The sequence below is a fragment of the Chiloscyllium plagiosum genome, unplaced genomic scaffold (genome assembly GCF_037043375.1).
Source record: "Chiloscyllium plagiosum isolate Xiang-an unplaced genomic scaffold, Cpla_swu_hap1 HiC_scaffold_45, whole genome shotgun sequence".
Taxonomy (NCBI): Eukaryota; Metazoa; Chordata; class Chondrichthyes; order Orectolobiformes; family Hemiscylliidae; genus Chiloscyllium; species Chiloscyllium plagiosum.
The window spans coordinates 35,614,479-35,638,344 of NW_028270183.1; the positions used below are offsets into that span (position 1 = coordinate 35,614,479).

A 23,866-nucleotide genomic window follows, 5' to 3' on the forward strand; every position below is an offset into this window, starting at 1 on the left:
TGTAGCTGGGAGAAGTGAAGGTGGCTGGGATGGTTAGATGCCTACGTATGGGCAATTTGGGATGGGTAGTTGTCCCCTCTGGGTGGGGGTCCCCTACTCAGCACTGTTGGTGCTTTATATGTTGGCTTGTTTTTTGGTTTTTGTTGTTTTTTAATTTTTAATAGTTTTGTAGGTTTGTTAAATGTAGTGGTTTTAGTTTATGTAGTTTTTATATTTGGTGGATCATGTGACACTAAGGCTCAGTGATTTGTGGTTCGGGTTCCTCCTGTCTGGAATTTAAATGTAAATGCAGAAGGTTATGGCTAATGACTTGATTAAATGGTGTACCTGGAATATCAAGGGAAGTCACTCAACAATTAAAAGAAAGAAGGTACTCTTGAGTCTTAGAAAGGAGGTGAATACTGCTTTATTACAGGAGACACACTTGGATGACAAGGAGCATGTGAAATTGCAGCAGAATGGCTTTGACCAAATTTATTTTTCATCATTTAATACCAGAAGTAGGGAAGTGGCTATATTGGTTTAGAAGAATCTCCCATTTAAGTTGTTAGAATGTGTTAAAGACACACACGGGAGGTTTGTAACTATCAAAGCCTTGATAAATGGGGAAGAATATTGTATTTTAAATGTTTATTGCCGTCCAGCTCATCCCCTTAAATTTTTGGTTGATGCTTTTTCTAAACTGATAAGTCTCGAGTCCCATTATAGAGGGACATTTCAACTATCTCATGGATCCCACAGTAGACAGGTTGCCTAACGGGTCCCTCGATACCCTCTGTACAAACTAAACAGCTAGTGGGTCTATATGGGGTGTTAGGGTTGGTGGACATCTGGAGGCGTCTCCACCCTACAGTCAGAGATTTTATGTTTTTCTCCAATCCACACAGGTGTCACACAAGGATTGATTTTTTTCTGACCCCTGCAGTAACCCTGGATTTGGTGGCATCTTGTACGATTGGTAATATTAGCACCTCTGATCATGCTCCAGTGTACCTTACAGTTAAGATTAAGGACGTTACAATGGGTTTGAGGCACTGGCAAATGTATCCCTTTATCCTCCAGTATTTCTCTAGGGAATTTCAGGCGTTCCAAGACAACAACTTAAGCTCAGTTGGTAGTTCATCCGTTCTCTGGGAAACTGCCAAAGCCTATGCTAGAGTGTTAGTTATTTCCTATTCGCCAGTAGGAAGCGGCAGAAGGGTGAGAAGCAATGTCTCCTTGAAGCACAGTTGAAGGCAGCTGAGAACGTTTGCTTTGACAGACCCTTGGTCAAACTACAGAGGATTATGGCGCTGCGGTCTGCATTAAATTCCGTGCTTACGCAGACGGCAAAGAAGGAGCTGGCTTTTGCAAAACAAAAGTTATGTGAGCATGGTGACAAACTAGGCAAATACTTAGCGTATCTCACCAGAAAAAGGAGTGCCCTACAAGCCATTATGGCGATTAGGGACGAGTCTGGGAACCTAATATGTGATTCTAAAAAGATTAATGTTGCATTCCAAGATTTTACTATAAGTTATACCAATTTAAGGGTTGTGTGGAGGGGCAGGCCAAAATGAAATCTTTTTTAACGATCTGAAGCTCCTAGACGTGACTCCCGAACAAGTGTCCTTTCTCAATGCCCCCTTATCAGAGCAAAAGTGCAGGAAGCTGTGAGGCAACTTCAGAGTGGAATGGCGCCCGGTCCTGATGGACTGCCCAGTGAATTCTATAAGGAATTTAAAAGTATACTGTTAGGCCCAATGCTCAATATGTTTAATGATTCATACAATCATGATTGTCTCCCACCATCTCCTGAGAGAGGCCAATATTTCACTTATTCTTAAAAAAGGGAAGGACCTCGAAGACTGGTTCATACATGCCCACTTCATTCTTAAATGCGGACTTTAAAATCCTAAGACTCGCATTAAGGCTGGACACTGTATTACCTTCCATTATTAAAGAGGATCAGATGGGCTTCATAAAGGGTCGCAGATACTCCAATAATGTTAGGAGGCTGCTTAATGTAATTCAAGAATGTCAACAACAGTCAATACAGGAATTGATGATTTCTGTAGATGCAGAGAAGGCATTTGACCGAGTTGTGTGGCCGTACCTTTTCTATACTCTGGAGCAGTTTGGTTTGGGCGAAATGGGTAAAGGTTCTGTACAGTGGCTCTCTCACAGCATTCATCAGCAGCGGGGTACGATCAGGCAAAGGGCTGTCCCCTTTCACCACTGCTTTTTACGTAGGTGATTGAACCATTGTCGGAGGCCATTTGTGGGGATCCCAATATATCAGCTCCAAAAGTGGGGTCAAAGTTACATAACATTTCGTTGTATGCAGACGATGTCCAAATGTTTTTGACAAATCCAGCAGTTTCAGAGCCTCACCTGATACAATACATTCGTGCTTTAGGCGCTGGAAAAGCTCCACGCACAGGGAACACAGGGGGCCGCCTTGACATATACCTCTCCCAAAGTGAAGGGGAGCGGTCAGGAATCTGTTAACTTTAACCAGACACTCTGCAGCAGTGTACAAAAGTCGGATTTGAGTGACAAACTGCATCCTGCGTGCGGCCTTCTTCTTTTCATACAGCCAAGCAGGGCCGAGTACACATCGGGCTGACCGAGACGTGACTCCAGATAAAACGCCTCCTCCTCCAAAATCCTGGATTTCCACCTCTTTGTCCAGCTGCTCGTGTACACCTGACAGAAATCACGGACGTGAGCCTTCCCCACGTCCCACCATATCCTCAGGGAGGGGAAGCCTGCCGGCTTCCTTCTGCCACCAGCCCAGAACCAATTAAAGGAGTCCTGAAAGCGCTTGTCCTCCAGCAAAAGATTATTAAAGTGCCAGTATGCGGTCACCAAACAGAAGGAGTTTTGCCCACACCAGGTGATGATCCGTGCATGACATCTGCCGCACATCGGCAGCTGGAAAGCAGGAAGCACATGCCCGCAAAACCTACAGGCAGTTGATTCTGGATGCTCGGACTCCAGGCCTCTCAAAGTTGAAGGCGATGGTGTCAAGATGGAGATTCCACCAAATTCCAAGTCCTCCAACCTCCTCCCCAACACCCAACCAGTCCAGGCAGAGTCAGGCGGCACACTCTCTTTAGCCTTGTTTGTGTTTTATATAGAACCCTTTGCTGAGTCCATTATAAAGGATGTGAGCCCGAGAGGGGTGACTAAACCAGGCAATGGGGGCCTGCAGGTCAAAGCCTGCCTGCACATGGTTAAAAATCACAACACTAAATTAGAATCTGCTCCTTCGCCAGGTAGTTAATGGGGCAGGATCATAGGACACAGAATTTACAGTAAAAGTTCAGTGTCATACAATTGATGTGATGTATTGAACAAACTTAGATTGCTGTTAAGTCTTTAATCACTTGGAATGGGTATGCAGGTTTAAATTGATCAACATGTAAATCCCAGAATTTTTTCAAGTCACAGCCCCGAGATAACTTAAGGTTTTATCAATATATATCAGCGCCAATAGAACACTCCTCTTCACCAAATGTGCTGAACACAATCTGGTGATTACAAACACCCTATTTTGCCAGAAATACAGGCATAAAATCTCCTGGCAGCATCCATGCTCCAAACACTGGCACCTCATCGACGACATCATAGTACGATCTCGTGACCAAGATGTATTGATAACAAGCGCTGTTACTACAGTGGGCAGACCATTGATTCATCTCATCTACCATGAGAATGACAATTCAGTCCAAAAGGAAACGCTATCAGAAAGAGAAGGCTGCAGTCCAAAAGAGCACCCAAAACCTGAAAAACCAATGGTGGAGGAAGAAATCTCAGGAAATCTAACAACTAGAGAATGCCAACGACATTCGAAGCTTCTTCAATGCAACTAAAGCTATTTTGGCCCATCCACTCACAGTCAAGCCCCTCTCAAAAGTAAAACAGCAATGTTGACATCAATTCTAGATGGAGGGAGAACTCTGAACATCTTCAAAATCAAACCGTCCCATTTGACAGGAATGTGATCAACAACATTTCAAAACAGCCTACTTATGACTCCCTAAACAACAAAAAAATCACTTGAAGAAGTCAATGAAACAAGGCCGCTGGACTCAATGAAATACCAGCAGATGTCTACAAAATTGGAGGTAACCTGCTTCATTACCAACTGCATCAACTTCTCATCAAGATCTGGATAAACGAAGACGTACCAAAAGACTTTAGAGATTCAGCAATCGTTACCACCTACAAAAGGTGGAACTGAATGCAGAAACTATCATGGAATTTCGCTGTTAGCAACAGCAGGGAAGATCCTCACCCACGTCGTGAACAACCAGCTCAAGCCATTAGCCGAGAAGATCCTTCCCGAGGCACAAGCTGGTTTTAGATTATCACATAGACCAATCGACAACTCATAACAGGTTATGCTATGTGCACTGGTACATTCAGCCCTTCCTCCCAGCACTATCCAATGTCGAGGGAAGCTGCTTCATTGAATGTTGAATGGTGTGTGGGAAATACACCTGCCCCCTTAACCAAAAACCATGAGCCTTTGTGAAGTCTGAGGTTAATGTTAAGGACTGCGAGAGAAATTCTCACATGCAGTCATGCCCCTGTTGTGGGGAAAATCAGCAGCCTCTGAGTCAGAGTCGGGGTTCAACAATAGAGTTTGTTGTACAAGGAAATACTGCAGCTCCGGGAAGGGAACGACACCAACAGCACAGTCGTCAGCTACAATTCTTCTCTCCACTTGGAGCACACGTCAAGATACTTTTATATATTTTGTAATAGTAGGTCTTTGATGAGGTTATTGTCTTTATAGCATGGTTTGTTTATGGCAAACATTGCAGAATCATTGTCAGTTTCAGCACAATCATTGCCAGTTTCAATGTCTACACAGAAGTCCATTGCTGTAGTAATGGGCGCTAATTACTGCAGCCCTGGCTATTAGCACTTCGTATTGAGTCCGTTAGCATTTCTATCAAAGATGTTGGCCCACACTTCGGTGGGCAGTGTATGCTACTCTTTTATATTCTCTCCTCCACCTGCCTTAAACTAATCAACTAGTATGTGAGTGTATTGTGCTGCATTCTGGTAGCCCCAGGCAGTGTCTGTATTTGCTCTGCTGTGTCTCTCCATATTGTGGTCCAGTGGCCATCTTGTGCATCCAGTGGCCAACTTGTGGCTCAGAGGCCATCTTGTGTGTCCATGTGCCTAGTGTCACCCTGCCCTGTGCCATCTCCTACTTCATCCCTAATTGTCCATCTGGTTGGTCAGGGAGAATGGAGACTTTAAATAACTGGATGTAGGTTTGCTCGCTGAGCTGGAAGGTTCATTTGCAGCCGTTTCGTCACCATACTGGGTAACATCATCAGTGAGCCTCTGGATGAAGCACTGGTGGTACGGCCCGCTTTCTATGTATGTGTTTAGCTTTCCTTGGGTTGGTGATATCATTTCCTGTGATTATATCATTTCCCGTGGTGACATCATTTCCTGTTTTTTTTTAGATTACTTACAGTGTGGAAACAGGCCCTTCGGCCCAACAAGTCCACAACGACCCACCGAAGCGCAACCCACCCTACATGTACCCCTTTTTACCTAACACTATGGGCAATTTAGCATGGCCAATTCACCTGACCTGCACATCTTTTGGACTGTGGGAGGAAACCGGAGCACCCGGAGGAAACCCACGCAGACACGGGGAGAACGTGCAAACTCCACACAGTCAGTCGTCTGAGTCGGGAATTGAACCCGGGCCTCTGGTGCTGTGAGGCAGCAGTGCTAACCACTGTGCCACCGTGCCGCCCGTGTTCTTTTTTCTCGGGGGTAGTAAATGGGATCCAAGTCAATGTGTTTGTTAATAGAGTTCCAGTTGGAATGCCATGCTTCTAGGAATTCTCATTCATGTCTCTGTTTGGAGGGGTGCGGTTGGGGGAGGGTGGGGAGGCGGACCCGGGTCAGGGTTGGACGAGGTTGGGGGGTAGGTAGGGTGAGGGTAGATGGGATGGGGTTGGGGGCGCGCACGCTGTGTGCTGCTGCCTAGTCTCCTGAATGGGCAGCGGACTTAGTAAGTGCTAGCTGTGTCAATCCCATTGAACTGATGGGGGCTGTTGGGAGAGGGTGACTTCAGCAATGCTGCAGGTCCCTTACACACAAAAATGTGTGTCTGCTCAGACCCAAACCCTGACACAGAGGGAGCAAGGCAGGCACTACAAGGAAAAAGTAAACTTCAGAAAACTCCGAGCCCCAGAGGAAAGGACTGAATCAACTAACCGAATAATCAATCAGCCGAATGAAATACTGCCTGCCCATATTGTTCGGATAATCATGGTTCCACTGTAGTTACAGTTTCTGTAACTAAGGTGACAGGATGGCTCAGTGGTTGGCACTGTTGCCTCACAGCACCTTAAATGGTTTGTGTGGAGTTTGCACATTCTCCCCGTGTCTGAGTGGGTTTCCTCCGGGTGTTCTGGTTTCTTATCATAGATGTGCAATTTAGGTGAATTTGCCATGCTAAATTGTTGTTCAATATTCAGGGAAGAAAAGGTTAGGTGCAATAGACACGAGAAATGTTGGGGAATGAGTCTAGGTGGAATACTCTTCGAAGGGTTGGTGTGGACTTGTTGGGCCAAATGGCCTGTTTCCACACTATAATTCTAGTGTGGAATTCTATGATTTCTATGATTCTATGACTTCCTGATTTTCATAGAAGTCCAACAGATTTGTCAAGCATGATTTCCCCTTCCTGAACCCATGCTGACTGTATCTGATCCTGCCACTACGTTTTAATGCTCGCTACAAACTCCTTGATAATGGATTCCAGTATTTTCCCCATTACTAATGTTAGTCCTCCTAGTCTATAATTCCCTGGCTTCGCTCAAAGTCCCTTTTTAAAAACACGGCTAACCTTCTAATTGCTCAGACCTGACCTTAAATAAATAACTGAAACTGTATTTTTAAACTAATGTATATTTTTAAACTAATTTGGCAGGGGGATGGGATCCGGACTTGTAGTCCAGCAAGTAGGTTAGCTGTTTGTCAGGATGCCCAAGACTGTAGGGGGGCTGTGGAGAAGGTAGCACTGACAGGGACTACTAGCGGACACAGAGATGGGCTCAAGTGCGTATACATCAACGCAAGGAGTATCAGAAATAAGGTGGGTGAACTTAAGGCGTGGATCGGTACCTGGGACTACGATGTTGTGGCCATCACGGAAACGTGGATAGATGTGGGACAGGAATGGCTGTTGGAGGTTCCTGGTTACAGGTGTTTCAGTAAGATTAGGGAGGGTGGGAAAAAAGGAGGGGGGGGTGGCATTGCTAATTAGAAATGGTATAACGGCTGCAGAAAGGAAGTTTGAGGGGGATCTGCCTCTGGAGGTAGTATGGGCTGAAGTCAGAAATAGGAAAGGTGCAGTCACCTTGTTGGGTGTTTACTATAGGCCCCCCAATAGCAGCAGAGATGTGGAGAAACAGATTGGGAAACAGATTTTTGAAAGGTGCAGAAGCCACAGGGTCGTAGTCATGGGCGACTTCAACTTCCCAAATATTGATTGGAAGCTCTTTAGATCAAGTAGATTGGATGGGGCGGTGTTTGTGCAGTGTGTCCAGGAAGCTTTTCTAACTCAGTATGTAGATTGTCCAACCAGAGGGGAGGCCATATTGGATTTGGTACTCGGTAATGAACCGGGACAAGTGGTGGGCTTGTTAGTGGGTGAACATTTTGGTGATGGTGACCACAATTCTGTGACTTTCACCTTGGTTATGGAGAGAGATAGGTGCGCACAACAAGGTAGATTTTATAATTGGGGGAAGGGAAATTACGATGCTGTAAGGCAGGATTTGAGGAGCATACGTTGGGAGCATACGCTGTCAGGGAAGGATGTGGTGGAAATGTGGAACTTTTTCAAAGAGCAGATACGACGTGTCCATGATATGTATGTACCTATCAGGCAGGAAAGAAATGGTCGTGTGAGGGAGCCTTGGTTGACGAGAGAGGTTGAATGTCTGGTAAAGAGGAAGAAGGAGGCTTACATAAGGTTGAGGAAACAGGATTCAGACAGAGCAGTGGAGGGATACAGGATAGCCAGAAGGGACCTGAAGAAAGGGATTAGGAGAGCTAAGAGAGGGCATGAAAAATCGTTGGCGGATAGGATCAAGGATAACCCCAAGGCATTTTATGCGTATGTGAGAAACCTGAGAATGACGAGAACGAGGGTAGGTCCGATCAAGGACAGTAGTGGGAGACTGTGTATTGAGTCGGAAGAGATAGGAGAGGTCTTGAACAAGTACTTCTCTTCAGTATTTACGAACGAGAGGGACCGTATTGTAGAAGAGGAGAGTGTGAAATGGACTGGTAAGCTAGAAGAGATACCTGTTAGAAAGGAAGATGTGTTGGACATTTTGAACAACTTGAGGATAGACAAGTCCCCCGGGCCTGACGGGATATATCCTAGGATTATGTGGGAAGCAAGAGAGGAAATTGCAGTACCGTTGGCAATGATCTTCTCGTCTTCACTGGCAACGGGGGTGGTACCAGGGGACTGGAGAGTAGCGAATGTTGTGCCCCTGTTCAAAAAAGGGAATAGGGATAACCCCGGGAATTACAGGCCTGTTAGTCTTACTTCTGTGGTAGGCAAAGTAATGGAAAGGGTACTGAGGGATAGGATTTATGAGTATCTGGAAAGACACTGCTTGATTAGGGACAGCCAGCACGGATTTGTGAAGGGTAGGTCTTGCCTTACAAGTCTTATTGAATTCTTCGAGGAGGTGACCAAGCATGTGGATGAGGGAAGAGCAGTGGATGTCGTGTACATGGATTTTAGTAAGGCATTTGATAAGGTTCCCCATGGTAGGCTTATGCGGAAAGTCAGGAGGCATGGGATAGAGGGAAATTTGGCCAATTGGATAGAAAACTGGCTAACCGGTCGAAGGCAGAGAGTGGTGGTAGATGGTAAATATTCAGCCTGGAGCCCAGTTACAAGTGGAGTTCCGCAGGGATCAGTTCTGGGTCCTCTGCTGTTTGTAATTTTTATTAATGACTTAGATGAGGGAGTCGAAGGGTGGGTCAGTAAATTTGCAGATGATACGAAGATAGGTGGAGTTGTGGACAGTGAGGAGGGCTGTTGTCGGCTGCAGAGGGACTTAGATATGATGCAGAGCTGGGCTGAGGAGTGGCAGATGGAGTTCAACCCTGCCAAGTGTGAGGTTGTCCATTTTGGAAGAACAAATAAGAATGCGGAATACAGGGTTAATGGTAGGGTTCTTAGTCAGGTGGAGGAACAGAGGGATCTTGGGGTCTATGTACATAGATCTTTGAAGGTTGCCACTCAGGTGGATAGAGTTTGTAAGAAGGCCTATGGAGTATTATCGTTCATTAGCAGAGGGATTGAATTCAAGAGTCGTGAAGTGATGTTGCAGCTGTACAGGACTTTGGTTAGGCCACAGTTGGAGTACTGTGTGCAGTTCTGGTCGCCTCACTATAGGAAAGATGTGGAAGCTTTGGAGAGGGTGCAGAGAAGATTTACCAGGATGTTGCCTGGAATGGAGAGGAAGTCGTACGAGGATAGGTTGAGAGTTCTCGGCCTTTTCTCGTTGGAACGGCGAAGGATGAGGGGTGACTTGATAGAGGTTTATAAGATGATCAGAGGAATAGATAGAGTAGACAGTCAGAAACTTTTTCCCCGGGTACAACAGAGTGTTACAAGGGGACATAAATTTAAGGTGAAGGGTGGAAGGTATAGGGGAGATGTCAGGGGTGGGTTCTTTACCCAGAGAGTGGTGGGGGCATGGAATGCGCTGCCCGTGGGAGTGGTGGAGTCGGAATCATTGGCGACCTTTAAGCGGCATTTGGATAGGTACATGGATGGGTACTTAATCTAGGTTAGAAGTTCGGCACAACATCGTGGGCCGAAGGGCCTGTTCTGTGCTGTATTGTTCTATGTTCTATGTTCTATGTATTCGGGTTTGTCAGGGCACAAGCTCTGAGGAAATCTCCCAAAGGAAACTCAGAGTGGGGCCAGGCACCTCATTTCGATATTCTGTGGCAGTTTCCAATCCAAAATTGATAAACAGTTCTGATCCCGATCTTACAAAAAGGATACAGAGACACTGGAGAATATGTGTGAAAGATTCATAGGGATGATACAGCAGGTATTGGGGCCCATTCTTTCAGAAAACAGAAATCTGAGCAGGGACCCTGCAGAGACCTTGAAAATTATGTATGGGTTTGATAACATAAACTTCAAGAAGATGTATCCCCTTGTTAGGGATCAAAAACTGGAGGAGCTAGAATATGTGCCAACACAAAGAAACAGTTTTGGCAAACACCATAGATACATAATAGGTGGAATAAATGAGCACTTTTTGCAAGGTTTGTAGCTCAGGTTGAGGTTTAGGGTGTAGGTTTGCTCGCTGAGCTGTAGGCTTGATATCCAGACGTTTCATTACCTGGCTAGGTAACATCATCAGTGGCGACCTCCAAGTGAAGCGAAGCTGTTGTCTCCTGCTTTCTATTTATATGTTTGTCCTGGATGGGGTTCCTGGGGTTTGTGGTGATGTCATTTCCTGTTCATTTTCTGAGGGGTTGATAGATGGTATCGAGATCTATGTGTTTGTTTATGCCGTTCTGGTTGGAGTGCCAGGCCTCTAGGAATTCGCTGGCATGTCTTTGCTTAGCCTGTCCCAGGATAGATGTGTTGTCCCAGTCGAAATGGTGTAGGGTTACGAGAGAAAGAGGGTCGTGTCTTTTTGTGGCGAGCTGGTGATCGTGTATCCTGGTGGCTATCTTTCTTCCTGTTTGTCCTACATAGTGTTTGTGGCAGCCCTTGCATGGAATTTTGTAGACTATTTTGGTTTTGTCCATGGGTTGTACTGGGTCTTTTAAGTTTGTTAGTTTTTGTTTGAGAGTGTTGGTGGGTTTGTGTGCTACTAGGATTCCGAGGGGTCTTAGTAGTCTGGCTGTCATTTCTGAAACTTCTTTGATGTATGGTAAGGTGGTTAGGGTTTCTGGCTGTGTTTGGTCTGCTTGTCGTGGTTTGTTCTTGAGGAATCTGCGGACTGTATTTTTTTGAGTATCCGTTCTTTTTGAATACGTTGTATAGGTGGTTCTCCTCTGTTTTCCGAAGTTCGTCTGTGCTGCAGTGTGTGGTTGCTCATTGGAATAGTGTTCTGATACAGCTTCTTTTTTGTGTGTTGGGATAGTTGCTGGTGTAGTTAAGTATTTGGTCAGTTTTATTGGTTTTCTGCATACGCAGGTTTGTAGTCCCCCGTTGTCCGTTCTTTCGACTGCCACGTCCAGGAATGCGAGTTTGTTGTCGGTTTCTCCCTCCTTGGTGAACTTTATGCCTGTGAGGGTGATGTTGATGATATTAAATGTCTCTTCTATCTTGTTTCGTTTTGAGATGACAAAGATGTCATCTACGTAGCGGACCCAAATTTTTGGTTTGATGGTCGGTAGGGCTGTTTGTTCTCGTCTTTGCATTACCGCTTCTGCTATGAATCCTGATAGCGGAGATCCCATGGGTGTGCCATTGGTTTGTTTGTAGATTATGTTGTTGAAGGTGAAGTGGGTGGTGAGGCACAGGTCCACTAGCATCATGATGTCTTCGTTGGTAATGTGATTGATGGTGGTTGGGGTGTGTGTGATGGTCTCTTCTAAAAGTGTGGTAAGTGTTTCCTTTGCCAGGTCGATGTTGATGGAGGTGAACAGTGCTGTTACGTTGAATGAGATCATTGCTTTGTCTTCCCCTATTTTGGTGTTTTTGATGATTTTTAGGAATTCCTGGGTGAGTGGATGGAGTGCTGTGACTCTTCTACTAGGTATTTCAGTCTTGCGTGTAGTTCTTTGGCCAGTCTGTAAGTTGGTGTTCCGGGTAGTGAGACTATGGGTCTGAGGGGACTATGGACGACAAACACAAAAAAAGAAAACTCGGGACCTGAAGAAAAAACTTGACAAACAAAGACAAAACCGATAACACAGGGGCATGGATTAAGAACTTATCAGACCGAACCCTATCAGACACAGAAAAGGCGGTACTAGTAAAAGGATTAAATTTCAATTACCGAGACGCTGACAAGAAGGATTTCCTAGCGGCATTAGAAACCACACTGAAGGACAACAATCTCACGGGGACAGACAGACAGTTGCACCTACTCTGAGCTGAAAGAGAGAAGGAAACAAACTGAACACACAAGAAAAGAAAGCCCTAGAAAACCTCAAAAAAGACAAAAACATCGTTACATTACCTGCAGACAAAGGTCGGCTCACAGTCATCCTGAACAGAGGGAATACATAGAGAAAGCCAATGCACTACTCGCAGACACCAACACCTACCAACAGGTGGCGCTAGACCGACCCCACAACTAGGAAACAAAATTACATAACCTCTAAAGAAAATTACACCATTCCGGACAATTAAACAAGATGGAATTCCAAAAATTGAAACCAGACAGGACCAACACCCCACGATTCTATGGACTGCCAAAAATCCATAAACCAGGAGCCCCCCCCTCAGACCCATAGTCTCACTACCTGGAACACCAACTTACAGACTGGCCAAAGAACTACATGCAAGACTGAAATACCTAGTAGAAGAGTCACAGCACTCCATCCACTCACCCAGGAATTCTTAAAAATCATCAAAAACACCAAAATAGGGGAAGACAAAGCAATGATCTCATTCAACGTAACAGCACTGTTCACCTCCATCAACATCGACCTGGCAAAGGAAACACTTACCACACTTTTAGAAGAGACCATCACACACACCCCAACCACCATCAATCACATTACCAACGAAAACATCATGACACTAGTGGACCTGTGCCTCACCACCCACTTCACCTTCAACAACATAATCTACAAACAAACCAATGGCACACCCATGGGATCTCCGCTATCAGGATTCATGGCAGAAGCGGTAATGCAAAGACGAGAACAAACAGCCCTACCAACCATCAAACCAAAAATCTGGGTCCGCTACGTAGATGACACCTTTGTCATCACAAAACAAAACAAGATAGGAGAGACATTCAATATCATCAACAACATCCTCACAGGGGGCATAAAGTTCACCAAGGAGGAAGAAACCGACAACAAACTCGCATCCCTGGACGTTCAAGTCGAAAGAACAAACAACGGGGGACTACAAACCTGCGTATACAGACAACGGACAAACACTGACCAAATACTTAACTACAACAGCAACTATCCCAACACACACAAACGAAGCTGAATCAGAACACTATTCCAACGAGCCACCACACACTGCAGCACAGACGAACTTCGGAAAGCAGAGGAGAACCACCTATACAACGTATTCAAGAAGAACGGATACTCAAAAAAATACAGTCCGCAGATTCCTCAAGAACAAACCACGACAAGCAGACCAAACACAGCCAGAAACCCTAACCACCTTACCATACATCAAAGAAGTTTCAGAAATGACAGCCAGACTACTAAGACCCTCGGAATCCTAGTAGCACACAAACCCACCAACACTCTCAAACAAAAACTAACAAACTTAAAAGACCCAGTACAACCCATGGACAAAACCAATATAGTCTACAAAATTCCATGCAAGGACTGCCACAAACACTATGTAGGACAAACAGGAAGAAAGTTAGCCACCAGGATACACGAACACCAGCTCGCCACAAAAAGACACGACCTTCTCTCTCTTGTAGCCCTACACACGGAGGAAAAAAAACATTTCGACTGGGACAACACATCTATCTTGGGACAGGCTAAGCAAAGACATGCCAGCGAATTCCTAGAGGCCTGGCACTCCAACCAGAACGCCATAAACAAATACACAGATCTAGATACCATCTATCAACCCATCAGAAAATGAACAGGAAATGACATCACCACAAACCCCAGGAACCCCATCCAGGACAAACATATAAATAGAAAGCAGGAGACAACAGCTTCGCCACTGATGATGTTACCTAGCCAGGTAATGAAATGTCTGGATATCAAACCTACAGCTCAGTGAGCAAACCTACACCCTAAACACCCCATAAATGAACACATCAGAGAGACAGGAACAGAGGGTACGTTGGAACAGAGAGATGATGCAAGGGAGGTGTCTAAAATGAAGCATAAACATCAACATGGATCAGTCAATCCAAAGAAAATTCAAAATTTATTGATAGCAGAACTCAATTTTATTCAAGATGATTCATAATGATGACCTGGTGATTCTCTCACACACTCTCTCTCTCTCTCTCTCGCCCACACACTCCCTCTCTTACACACACTCTCAATTTTCCACACACACACTCTCTCCAGCTCTCACATACTCTCTCCTTCTCCCACACTCCTGCCCACACACACTCTCTCTCCCTCTCTCATACACTCTCTTTCTCACCCTCTCTCATGCACCCTCTCTCTCCCCCTTCACACACACACACTTCCTCTCCCTCTCACACACACTGACTCTCCCTCTCACACACACACATTCCCTCGTGCCTGCTCTCACACATACACTCTCTCTCTCTCCCTCGTTCCCTCTCTCACAGACACACTCTCTCTCCATTGCTGCCTCTCTCTCACACTCTCTCTCCCGCTCACATATACTCTCTCTCCCATACACTCATTTTCTCCCTCTCTCACTCTCTCCCTCTCTCTCTCACACACACGCTCTCCCCCTCTCTCACACACACGCTCTCCCCCTCTCTCACACACATGCTCTCCCCCTCTCTCACACACACACTCTCTCCCTCACTCACACTCTCTCTCTGTTCCCCTCTCTCGCACACACTCTCCCTCTCTCTCACACACTCTCCACCTCTCTCTCACACACTCTCCACCTCTCTCTCACACACACTCTCTCCCTCACTCACACACTCTCTCTCTCTCTCTCTTCCCCTCTCTCTCCCTCTCTCGCACACACTCTCCCTCTCTCTCACACACACTCTCCCCCTCTCTCTCTCAAACACATTCTCTCTCTTTCCCACTCTCACACACACTCACTCTCTCTCTCTCCCACTCACACAGACTCTTGGTCCCTGCCCCTCTCTCTCACACGCACATTCTTCCTCCCTCTCTCTCACATGCACTCTCCCTCTCTTTCACACACTTACCCTCTCTTTCACACACACTCTCTCTCCCTCTCACACACACACACTCTCTCCCTCTCTCATACACACACTCTCTCCCTCTCACTGTCTCTCCCCCTCTCACACACACACTCACTCCCTCGTACCTGCTCTCACACATACACTCTCTCTCCCTTGCTCCCTCTCTCACAGATACACACTCTCTCCATTGCTGCCTCTCTCTCACACTCTCTCTCTCCCGCTCACATATACTCTCTCACACATTCTCTCTTCCTTCCTCTCTCCCATACACTCATTCTCTCCCTCTCATCCTCTCTCTCTTGCTCCCTCTCTCACACACACACTCTCCCCCTCACTCACACACACTCTCCCCCCTCTCTCTCACACACACTCTCCCTCTCCCTCATACACACTCTCCCTCTCTTTCCCACTCACACACACCCACTCTCTCTCCCTTTCACTGTCCCTCCCTCCCTCCCCCTCTCACACAGATTCTTGGTCCCTGCCTCTCTCTCACACACACACTCTTACGTGCACATTCTCCCTCTCTCACACATGCACTCTCCCTCTCTTTCACGCGCACTCTCTCCCTCTCACACACACTCTCTCTCCCTCTCTCACACACACACTCTCTCCCTCTCTCACACATACTCTCTCCCTCTCTCACACACACTCTCTCCCTCTCTCACACACACTCTCTCCCTCTCTCACACACACTCTCTCCCTCTCTCACACATACTCTCTCCCTCTCTCACACAGAGTCTCTGTCTCTCCCCCTCCCAAATACATTCTCTCTCCCTTCCCCTCTCAAACACACTCTCTCTCTCTCACACACATTCACACTCTCTCCCTCCCTTTCTCACATGCACATTCTCCCTCCCTCTCTCACACACTCCTCCTCCTCTGCCCCTCTCTCTCACACTCCCACTCCCTCCCTCTCTCTTCCCCTCTCTCTCACACTCTCTTCCTCCCTCTCTCTTACAGTCCCTCTCTCTCACACACACTCCCTCTCCCTCCCTCTCCCCCCTCACACACACTCTCTCTCCCCCTCACACACACTCTCTCCCTCCCTCTTGCTCTCCCTCTCTCTCGCACACTCCCTCTCCCACTCCCTCTCCCTCCCTCTCTCACACTCCCTCTTCCTCCCTCACACACCCTCTCCCTCCCATCACACACTCCCTTTCCCTCCCTCTCACACTCTCCCTCCCTCTCTCTCACAATCCCTCTCCCTCCCTCTCTCACTCCCTCCCCCTCCCTCTCTCATTCCCTCCCCCTCCCTCTCTCATTCCCTCCCCCTCCCTCTCTCATTCCCTCCCCCTCCCTCTCTCATTCCCTCCCCCTCCCTCTCTCATTCCCTCCCCCTCCCTCTCTCATACCCCACTTCCCTGCCTCCATCCCTCACACACTCCCTCTCCTTCCCTCTCTCACGCACTCACTCTCCCTCCCTTTCACCCTCTCAAATACACTCGCCCTCACTCCATCTCTCTCACACACATACTCTCCCTCTCACATACTCTCTCCCTTTCCCTCTCACACACTCACTCCCTCGTACCTGCTCTTACACATACTCTCTCTCCCTCGCTCACTCTCTCACACATGCTCTCTCTCCCTTGCTCCCTCTCTCACACATGCTCTCCCTATCCCTCGCTCCTTCTCTCACACTCTCTTACACACACACACACTCTCTCTCCTCGCGCACACACTCTCTCCTTCTCTCACGCACACTCCCTCTCCTCTCACACACTCCCTCTCTCCTTCTCTCACTCGCTCCCTCACACACACACACACTCTCCCTACCTCTCACACACACACTCTCCCACCCTCTCTCTCACTCCCTCTCCCTTCCTCCCCCACATACTCCCTCTTCCTCTCTCTCACTCCCTCTCCCTCCCTCACTCCCTCTCCCTCCCTCCCTCACACATCCTCTCCCTCCCTCTCACATACTCCCTCTCCCTTCTTCTCACACACTCCCTCTCCCTTCCTCTCACATTCCCTCTCCTTCCCTCTCTCACACACTCACTCTCCTTCCCTTTCACCCTCTCAAATACAAACACTCTTGCTCACTCAGTCTCTCACATACTCATGCTCTCCCTTTCACGCACTCACTCCCTCGTACCTGCTCTTACACATATTCTCCCTTGCTCCTTCTCTCTCTCTCCTTCTCACATGCGCTCTCACTCTCCTCACACGCGCTCTCACTCTCCTCTCACACACTCACTCTCACTTGCTCCCTCTCCCTCACACACCCTCTCCCTCACACTCCCTCTCCCTCACACTCCCTCTCCCTCACACTCCCTCTCCCTCACACTCCCTCTCCCTCACACTCCCTCTCCCTCACACTCCCTCTCTCTCAACACTCTCTCCCTCCCTCACACACTCCCTCTCCTTCCCTCTCTCTCACACACACTGTCCCTCCCTTTCACCCTCTCAAATACAAACACTCCTAGAACATAGAACAATACAGCACAGAACAGGCCCTTCGGCCCACGATGTTGTACCGAACATGTGTCCTAGCTTAAGGACCTATCCATGTACCTATCCAATTGCCGCTTAAAGGTCAACAATTATTCTGACTCTGCCACTCCCACAGGCAGCGCATTCCATGCCCCCACCACTCTCTGGGTAAAGAACCTACCCCTGACATCCCCCCTATACCTTCCACCCATCACTTTAAATTTATGTCCCCTTGTAACACTCTGTTGTACCCGTGGAAAAAGTCTCTGACTGTCTACCCTATCTATTCCCCTGATCATCTTATAAACCTCTATCAAGTCACCCCTCATCCTTCGCCGTTCCAATGAGAAAGAGCCTAGCACTCTCAACCTATCCTCGTACGACCTATTCTCCATTCCAGGCAACATCCTGGTGAATCTCCTCTGCACCCTCTCCAAAGCTTCCACATCTCTCCTAAAATGAGGCGACCAGAACGGCACATAGTACTCCAAATGTGGCCTTACCAAAGTCCTATACAGCTGCAACATCACCTCACGACTCTTGAATTCAATCCCTCTGCTAATGAACGCTAATACACCATAGGCCTTCTTACAAGCTACATCCACCTGAGTGGCAACTTTCAAAGATCTATGAACATAGACCCCAAGATCCCTCTGCTCCTCCACCTAAGAACCCTACCGTTAACCCTGTATTCCGCATTCTTATTTGTCTTTCCAAAATGGACAACCTCACACTTGACAGGGCTGAACTCCATCTGCCACTCCTCAGCCCAGCTCTGCATCATATCTAAGTCCCTTTGCAGCCGACAACAGCCCTCCTCACTATCCACAACTCCACCAATCTTCGTATCGTCTGCAAATTTACTGACCCACCCTTCGACTCCCTCTTCCAAGTCATTAATAAAAAATTACAAACTGCAGAGGACCCAGAACTGATCCCTGCGGAACTCCACTTGTAACTGGGCTCCAGGCTGAATATTTACCATCTACACCACTCTCTGACTTCGACCGGTTAGCCAATTCTCTATCCAACTGGCCAAACATCCCACTATCCCATGCCTCCTGACTTTCCGCATAAGCCTACCTTGGGGAACCTTATCAAATGCCTTACTAAAATCCATGTATACTACATCCACTGCTCTACCCTCATCCACATGCTTGGTCACCTCCTCAAAGAATTCAATAAGAATTGTAAGGCAAGACCTACACCTCACAAATCCGTGCTGGCTGTCCCTAATCAAGCAGTGTCTTTCTAGATACTCATAAATCCTATCCCTCAGTACTCTTTCCATTACTTTGCCTACCACCGAAGTAAGACTAACTGCCTGTAATTCCCGGGGTTATCCCTATTCCCTTTTTTGAACAGGGGCACAACATTCACCACTCTCCAGTCCCCTGGCACCACCCCCATTGACAGTGAAGACGAAAAGATCATTGCCAACGGTTCTGCAATTTCCTCTCTTGCTTCCCACATAATCCTAGGATATGTCCCGTCAGGTTCGGGGGACTTGTCTATCCACAAGTTTTTCAAAATGCCCAACACATCTTCCTTCCTAACAAGTATCTCATCTAGCTTACCAGTCCGTTTCATACTCTCCTCTTCAACAATACGGTCCCTCTCATTTGTAAATACTGAAGAAAAGTACTGATTCAAGACCTCTCCTATCTCTTCCGACTCAATACACAGTCTCCCACTACTGTCCTTGATCGGACCTACCCTCGTTCTCATCATTCTCATGTTTCTCACATATGCATAAAAGGCCTTGAGGTTATCCTTGATCCTACCCGCCAAAGATTTTTCATGCCCTCTCTTAGCTCTCCTAATCCCTTTCTTCAGCTCCCTCCTGGCTATCCTTTATCCCTCCAACACTCTGTCTGAACCTTGTTTCCTCAGCTTTATGTAAGCCTCCTTCTTCCTCCTTACAAGACATTCAATCTCCTTCGTCAACCAAGGTTCCCTCATACGACCATCTCTTTCCTGCCTGACAGGTACATACATATCAAGGACACGTCGTATCTGTTCCTTGGAAAAGTTCCACATTTCAATGACATCCTTCCCTGACAGCCTATGCTCCCAATTTATGCTCCTCAGATCCTGTCTTTCAGCATCGTATTTACCCTTCCCTCAATTGTAAAACCTGCCCTGTTGCACGCATCTATCTCTCTCCATAACCAAGGTGAAAGTCACAGAATTGTGGTCACCATCACCAAAATGCTCATCCACTAACAAGCCCATCACTTGTCCCAGTTCATTACCAAGTACCAAATCCAATATGGCCAGACAATCTACATACTGAGTTAGAAAAGCTTCCTGGACACACTGCACAAACACCGCCCCGACCAATCTACTTGGTCTAAAGAGCTTCCAATCAATATTTGGGAAGTTGAAATCGCCCATGACTACGACCCTGTGGCTTCTGCACCTTTCCAAAATCTGTTTCCCAATCTGTTTCTCCACATCTCTACTGCTATTGGGGGGCCTATAGTAAACACCCAACAAGATGATTGCACCCTTCCTATTTCTGACTTCAGCCCATACTACTTCCAAAGGCAAATCCCCCTCGAACTGCCTTTCTGCAGCCGTTATACTATTTCTAATTAGCAACGCCACACCCCCTCCTTTTTTACCACCCTCCCTAATCTTACTAAAACATCTGTAACCAGGAGCCTCCAACAACCATTCCTGTCCCTCTTCTATCCACGTTTCCGTGATGGCCACAACATTGCAGTCCCAAGTACCGATCCACGCCTTAGGTTCACCCACCTTATTTCTGATACTCCTTGCGTTGAAGTATACACACTTGAGCCCATCTTTGTGTCTGCAAGTATTCCCTGTCAGTGCTACCTTCTCCACAGCCTCCCTACATTCTTGGACATCCTGAAAAACAGCTAATCTACTTGCTGGACTACAAGTCCGGATTCCATCCCCCTGCCAAATTAGTTTAAACCCCCCCCCCCCGAAGAGTGCTGGCAAACCTACCCCCCCAGGATATTGGTGCCCTTCTGGTTCAGGTGCAACCCGTCCTGCTTGTACAGGTCCCACCTTCCCCAGAATGCAGTCCAATTGTCCAAATACCTGAAGTCCTCCCTCCTACACCATCCTTGCAGCCACGTGTTCAACTACACTCTCTCCCTATTCCTTGCCTCACTGTCATGGGCACCGGCAACAACCCAGAGATGACGACTCTGTCTGTCCTAGCTTTCAGCTTCCAGCCTAACTTCCTGAGCTCTTGAATGGCCTCCCCACCTCTCTTCCTACCTACCTTCTGGCTGCACACCCTTCCCTTTAAGGATTCTGAAGACATGGTCCGAGATGTATTTGATCCTGGCACCCGGGAGGCAACAAAACATCCGAGAGTCTCGCCCATGTCCACAGAACCACCTGTCTGTCCCTCTAACTATAGAGTCTCCTATAACTAGCGCTCTCCTCCTCTCCCCCTTTCTCTTCTGGGCCTCAGAGCCGGACCTCGTGCCAGAGACCCAGTCACTGCAGCTTACCCCTGCTAGGCTGTCCCCTCCAACAGTATCCAAAGCGGTATTTTTATTGTTGAGGGGAACGACCACAGGGGATCCCTGCACTGCCTGCTTCCTCCCCTTCCCACCTCTAACTGTTAGCCAACTACCTCTGTTCTCTGGTGTAACTATGTCCCTGTAGCTTCTATCTATCACCCTCTCAGCCTCTCGAATAATCCTCAGTTCATCCAACTCCAGCTCCAGTTCCCTAAAGCGGTCTGTGAGGAGCTGGAGCTGGCTGCACTTCCTGCAGGTGAAGTCGGCAGGAGCATTGATGGTCACCCCTACCTCAAACATCCTGCAGGAGGAACATTCCACTGCCTGCGTTGCCATTACTCTATACTTAGTCTCCAAAACAAGAACACTGAGTAGCTTACCTCTTCAGCCGACTGAGTGATTTTTTTTAGGTTACAGGAGGAGGGAGGGTGGGAGACACTACACGTGTAGTGTCTCGGGTTCCTTCTCCACTCAAACTTCTTACCTTCCCAGAAGCCTCTATTGACGACTTCCGGGTTCCCGCTCCTAGTTGGAAAAAAAACAGACTGTGAAAAGAAAAACGTTAATTTAAACTGGTCTCCGCTTACCTTCTGGCTCCCCTCTCTGTGCGCCCGCTGTAGCACTCTCGCTCACTCAGTCTCTCTCACACACATGCTCTCCCTCTCACACACACTCTCCCTTTCTCTCTCACACACTCACTCCCTCGTATCTGCTCTTACACATACTCTCTCTCTCCCTCGCTCCCTCTCACACACGCTCCCCCTTGCTATTTCTCTCGCGCGCATGCTCACTCGCTCCCTCTCCCTCGCGCGCGCACTCTCCCCCTCTCTCTCGTGCGCGCACTCTCCCCCTCTCTCTCGTGCGCGCACTCTCCCCCTCTCTCTCGTGCGCGCATTCTCTCTCTCCCTCTCGCGCGCGCGCACTCTCTCTCCCTCTCTCTCGCGCGTGCACTCTCTCTCCCTCTCTCACGCACGCACTCTCTCTCCCCCTCTCGCGTGCGCACTCTCTCCCCTCTCGCGCACACTCTCTCTCCCCTCTCGCACGCACTCTCCCACTCGCTCCCTCACACACACTCTCTCCCACTCTCACACACACACACTCTCCCTCCCTCTCACACACACACTCTCCCTCCCTCTCTCACACACACTCTCCCTCCCTCTCTCACACACACTCTCCCTCCCTCTCTCACACACACTCTCCCTCCCTCTCACACACACACACACCCTCTCCCTCCCTCTCACACACACTCTCCCTCCCTCTCTCTCACACACACTCTCCCTCTCTCTCACACACACTCTCCCTCCCTCTCACACACACACTCTCCCTCCCTCTCACACACACACTCTCCCTCCCTCTCACACACACACACTCTCCCTCCCTCTCACACACACACACTCTCCCTCCCTCTCACACACACTCTCTTGCTCTCTCTCTCCCTCCCTCTCTCTCACACTCCCTCCCTCTCACACTCCCTCTCCCTCCCTCCCTCCCTCCCACTCCCTCCCTCGCACTCACACTCTCTCACACATACACACTCTCCACCTCTCACACACACTCTCTCTCCCTCTCACACACTCCCTCTCCTTCCCTCTCTCTCACACTCCCTCTCCGTCTCTCTCTCTCACACTCCCTCTCGCTTCCTCTCTCACACATGCTCTCTCTCCTCCTCTCCTACATACACTCTCTCTCCTCTCGCACACACTATCCCTCCCTCTCACAAACACACTCTCCCTCCCTCTCACACACACACTCTCCCTCCCTCTCACACACACTCTCCCTCCCTCTCACACACACTCTCCCTCCCTCTCACACACACACTCTCCCTCCCTCTCACACACACACTCCCTCCCTCTTTCACACACACACTCTCCCTCCCTCTCACACACACACTCTCCCTCCCTCTCACACACACACTCTCCCTCCCTCTCACATACACTCTCCCTCCTCTCACACACACTTCTCGCTCTCTCTCACTCCCTCTCCCTCCCTCTCACACTCCATCTCCCTCCCTCCCGCTCACACTCCCTCTCCCTCCCTCCCACACCCTCTACCTTCCTCCCACACCCTCTCCCTCCCTCCCTCGCACTCACACTGTCTCTCTCACACACACACAACTCCCCCTCCCTCTCTCTCACACTCCCTCTCCTTCCCTCTCTCTCACACTCACTCTCCTTCCCTCTCTCACACACTCACTCACTCTCCCTCCCTTTCACCCTCTCAAATACACTCTCGCTTCCTCTCTCACGCATGCTCTCTCTCCTCCTCTCCTACATACACACTCTCTCTCCTCTAGCGCACACTATCCCTCCCTCTCACAAACACACTCTCCCTCCCTCTCACACACACACTCTCCCTCCCTCTCACACACACACACTCTCCCTCCCTCTCACACACACACACTCTCCCTCCCTCTCACACACACACACTCTCCCTCCCTCTCACACACACACACTCTCCCTCCCTCTCACACACACTCTCCCTCCCTCTCACACACACTCTCGCTCTCTCTCTCTCCCTCCCTCTCTCTCACACTCCGTCTCCCTCCCTCCCACTCCCTCCCTCCCACACCCTCCCTCCCACACCCTCCCTCGCACTCTCTCTCTCACACACACACACTCTCCCCCTCTCACACACACTCTCTCTCCCTCTCACACACTCCCTCTCCTTCCCTCTCTCTCACATTCCCTCTTCCCCCCCCTCCCTCTCACACTCCCTCTCCGTCCCTCTCTCTCACACACACTCTCGCTTCCTCTCTCACACATGCTCTCTCTCCTCCTCTCCTACATACACACTCTCTCTCCTCTCTCACACACTATCCCTCCCTCTCACACAACACTCTCCCTCCCTCTCTCACACACACACACACTCTCCCTCCCT

General features: G+C 48.4%; 1 protein-coding gene across 1 annotated transcript; it reads right to left on the bottom strand.

Annotated features, from left to right (window-relative positions):
• Positions 1-9,924: 9,924 nt before the first annotated feature.
• LOC148136469 (uncharacterized) lies at positions 9,925-21,415 on the bottom strand. Its single transcript, XM_087983161.1, has 2 exons — positions 21,370-21,415; positions 9,925-11,862 (listed from the first exon to the last, which is right to left on the bottom strand). The coding sequence occupies exon 2, from the start codon at positions 11,695-11,697 to the stop codon at positions 10,534-10,536; it is 1,164 nt and encodes a 387-aa protein (XP_087839287.1). The 5' UTR covers positions 11,698-11,862; positions 21,370-21,415; the 3' UTR covers positions 9,925-10,533.
• Between the last annotated feature and the right edge of the window lie 2,451 nt (positions 21,416-23,866).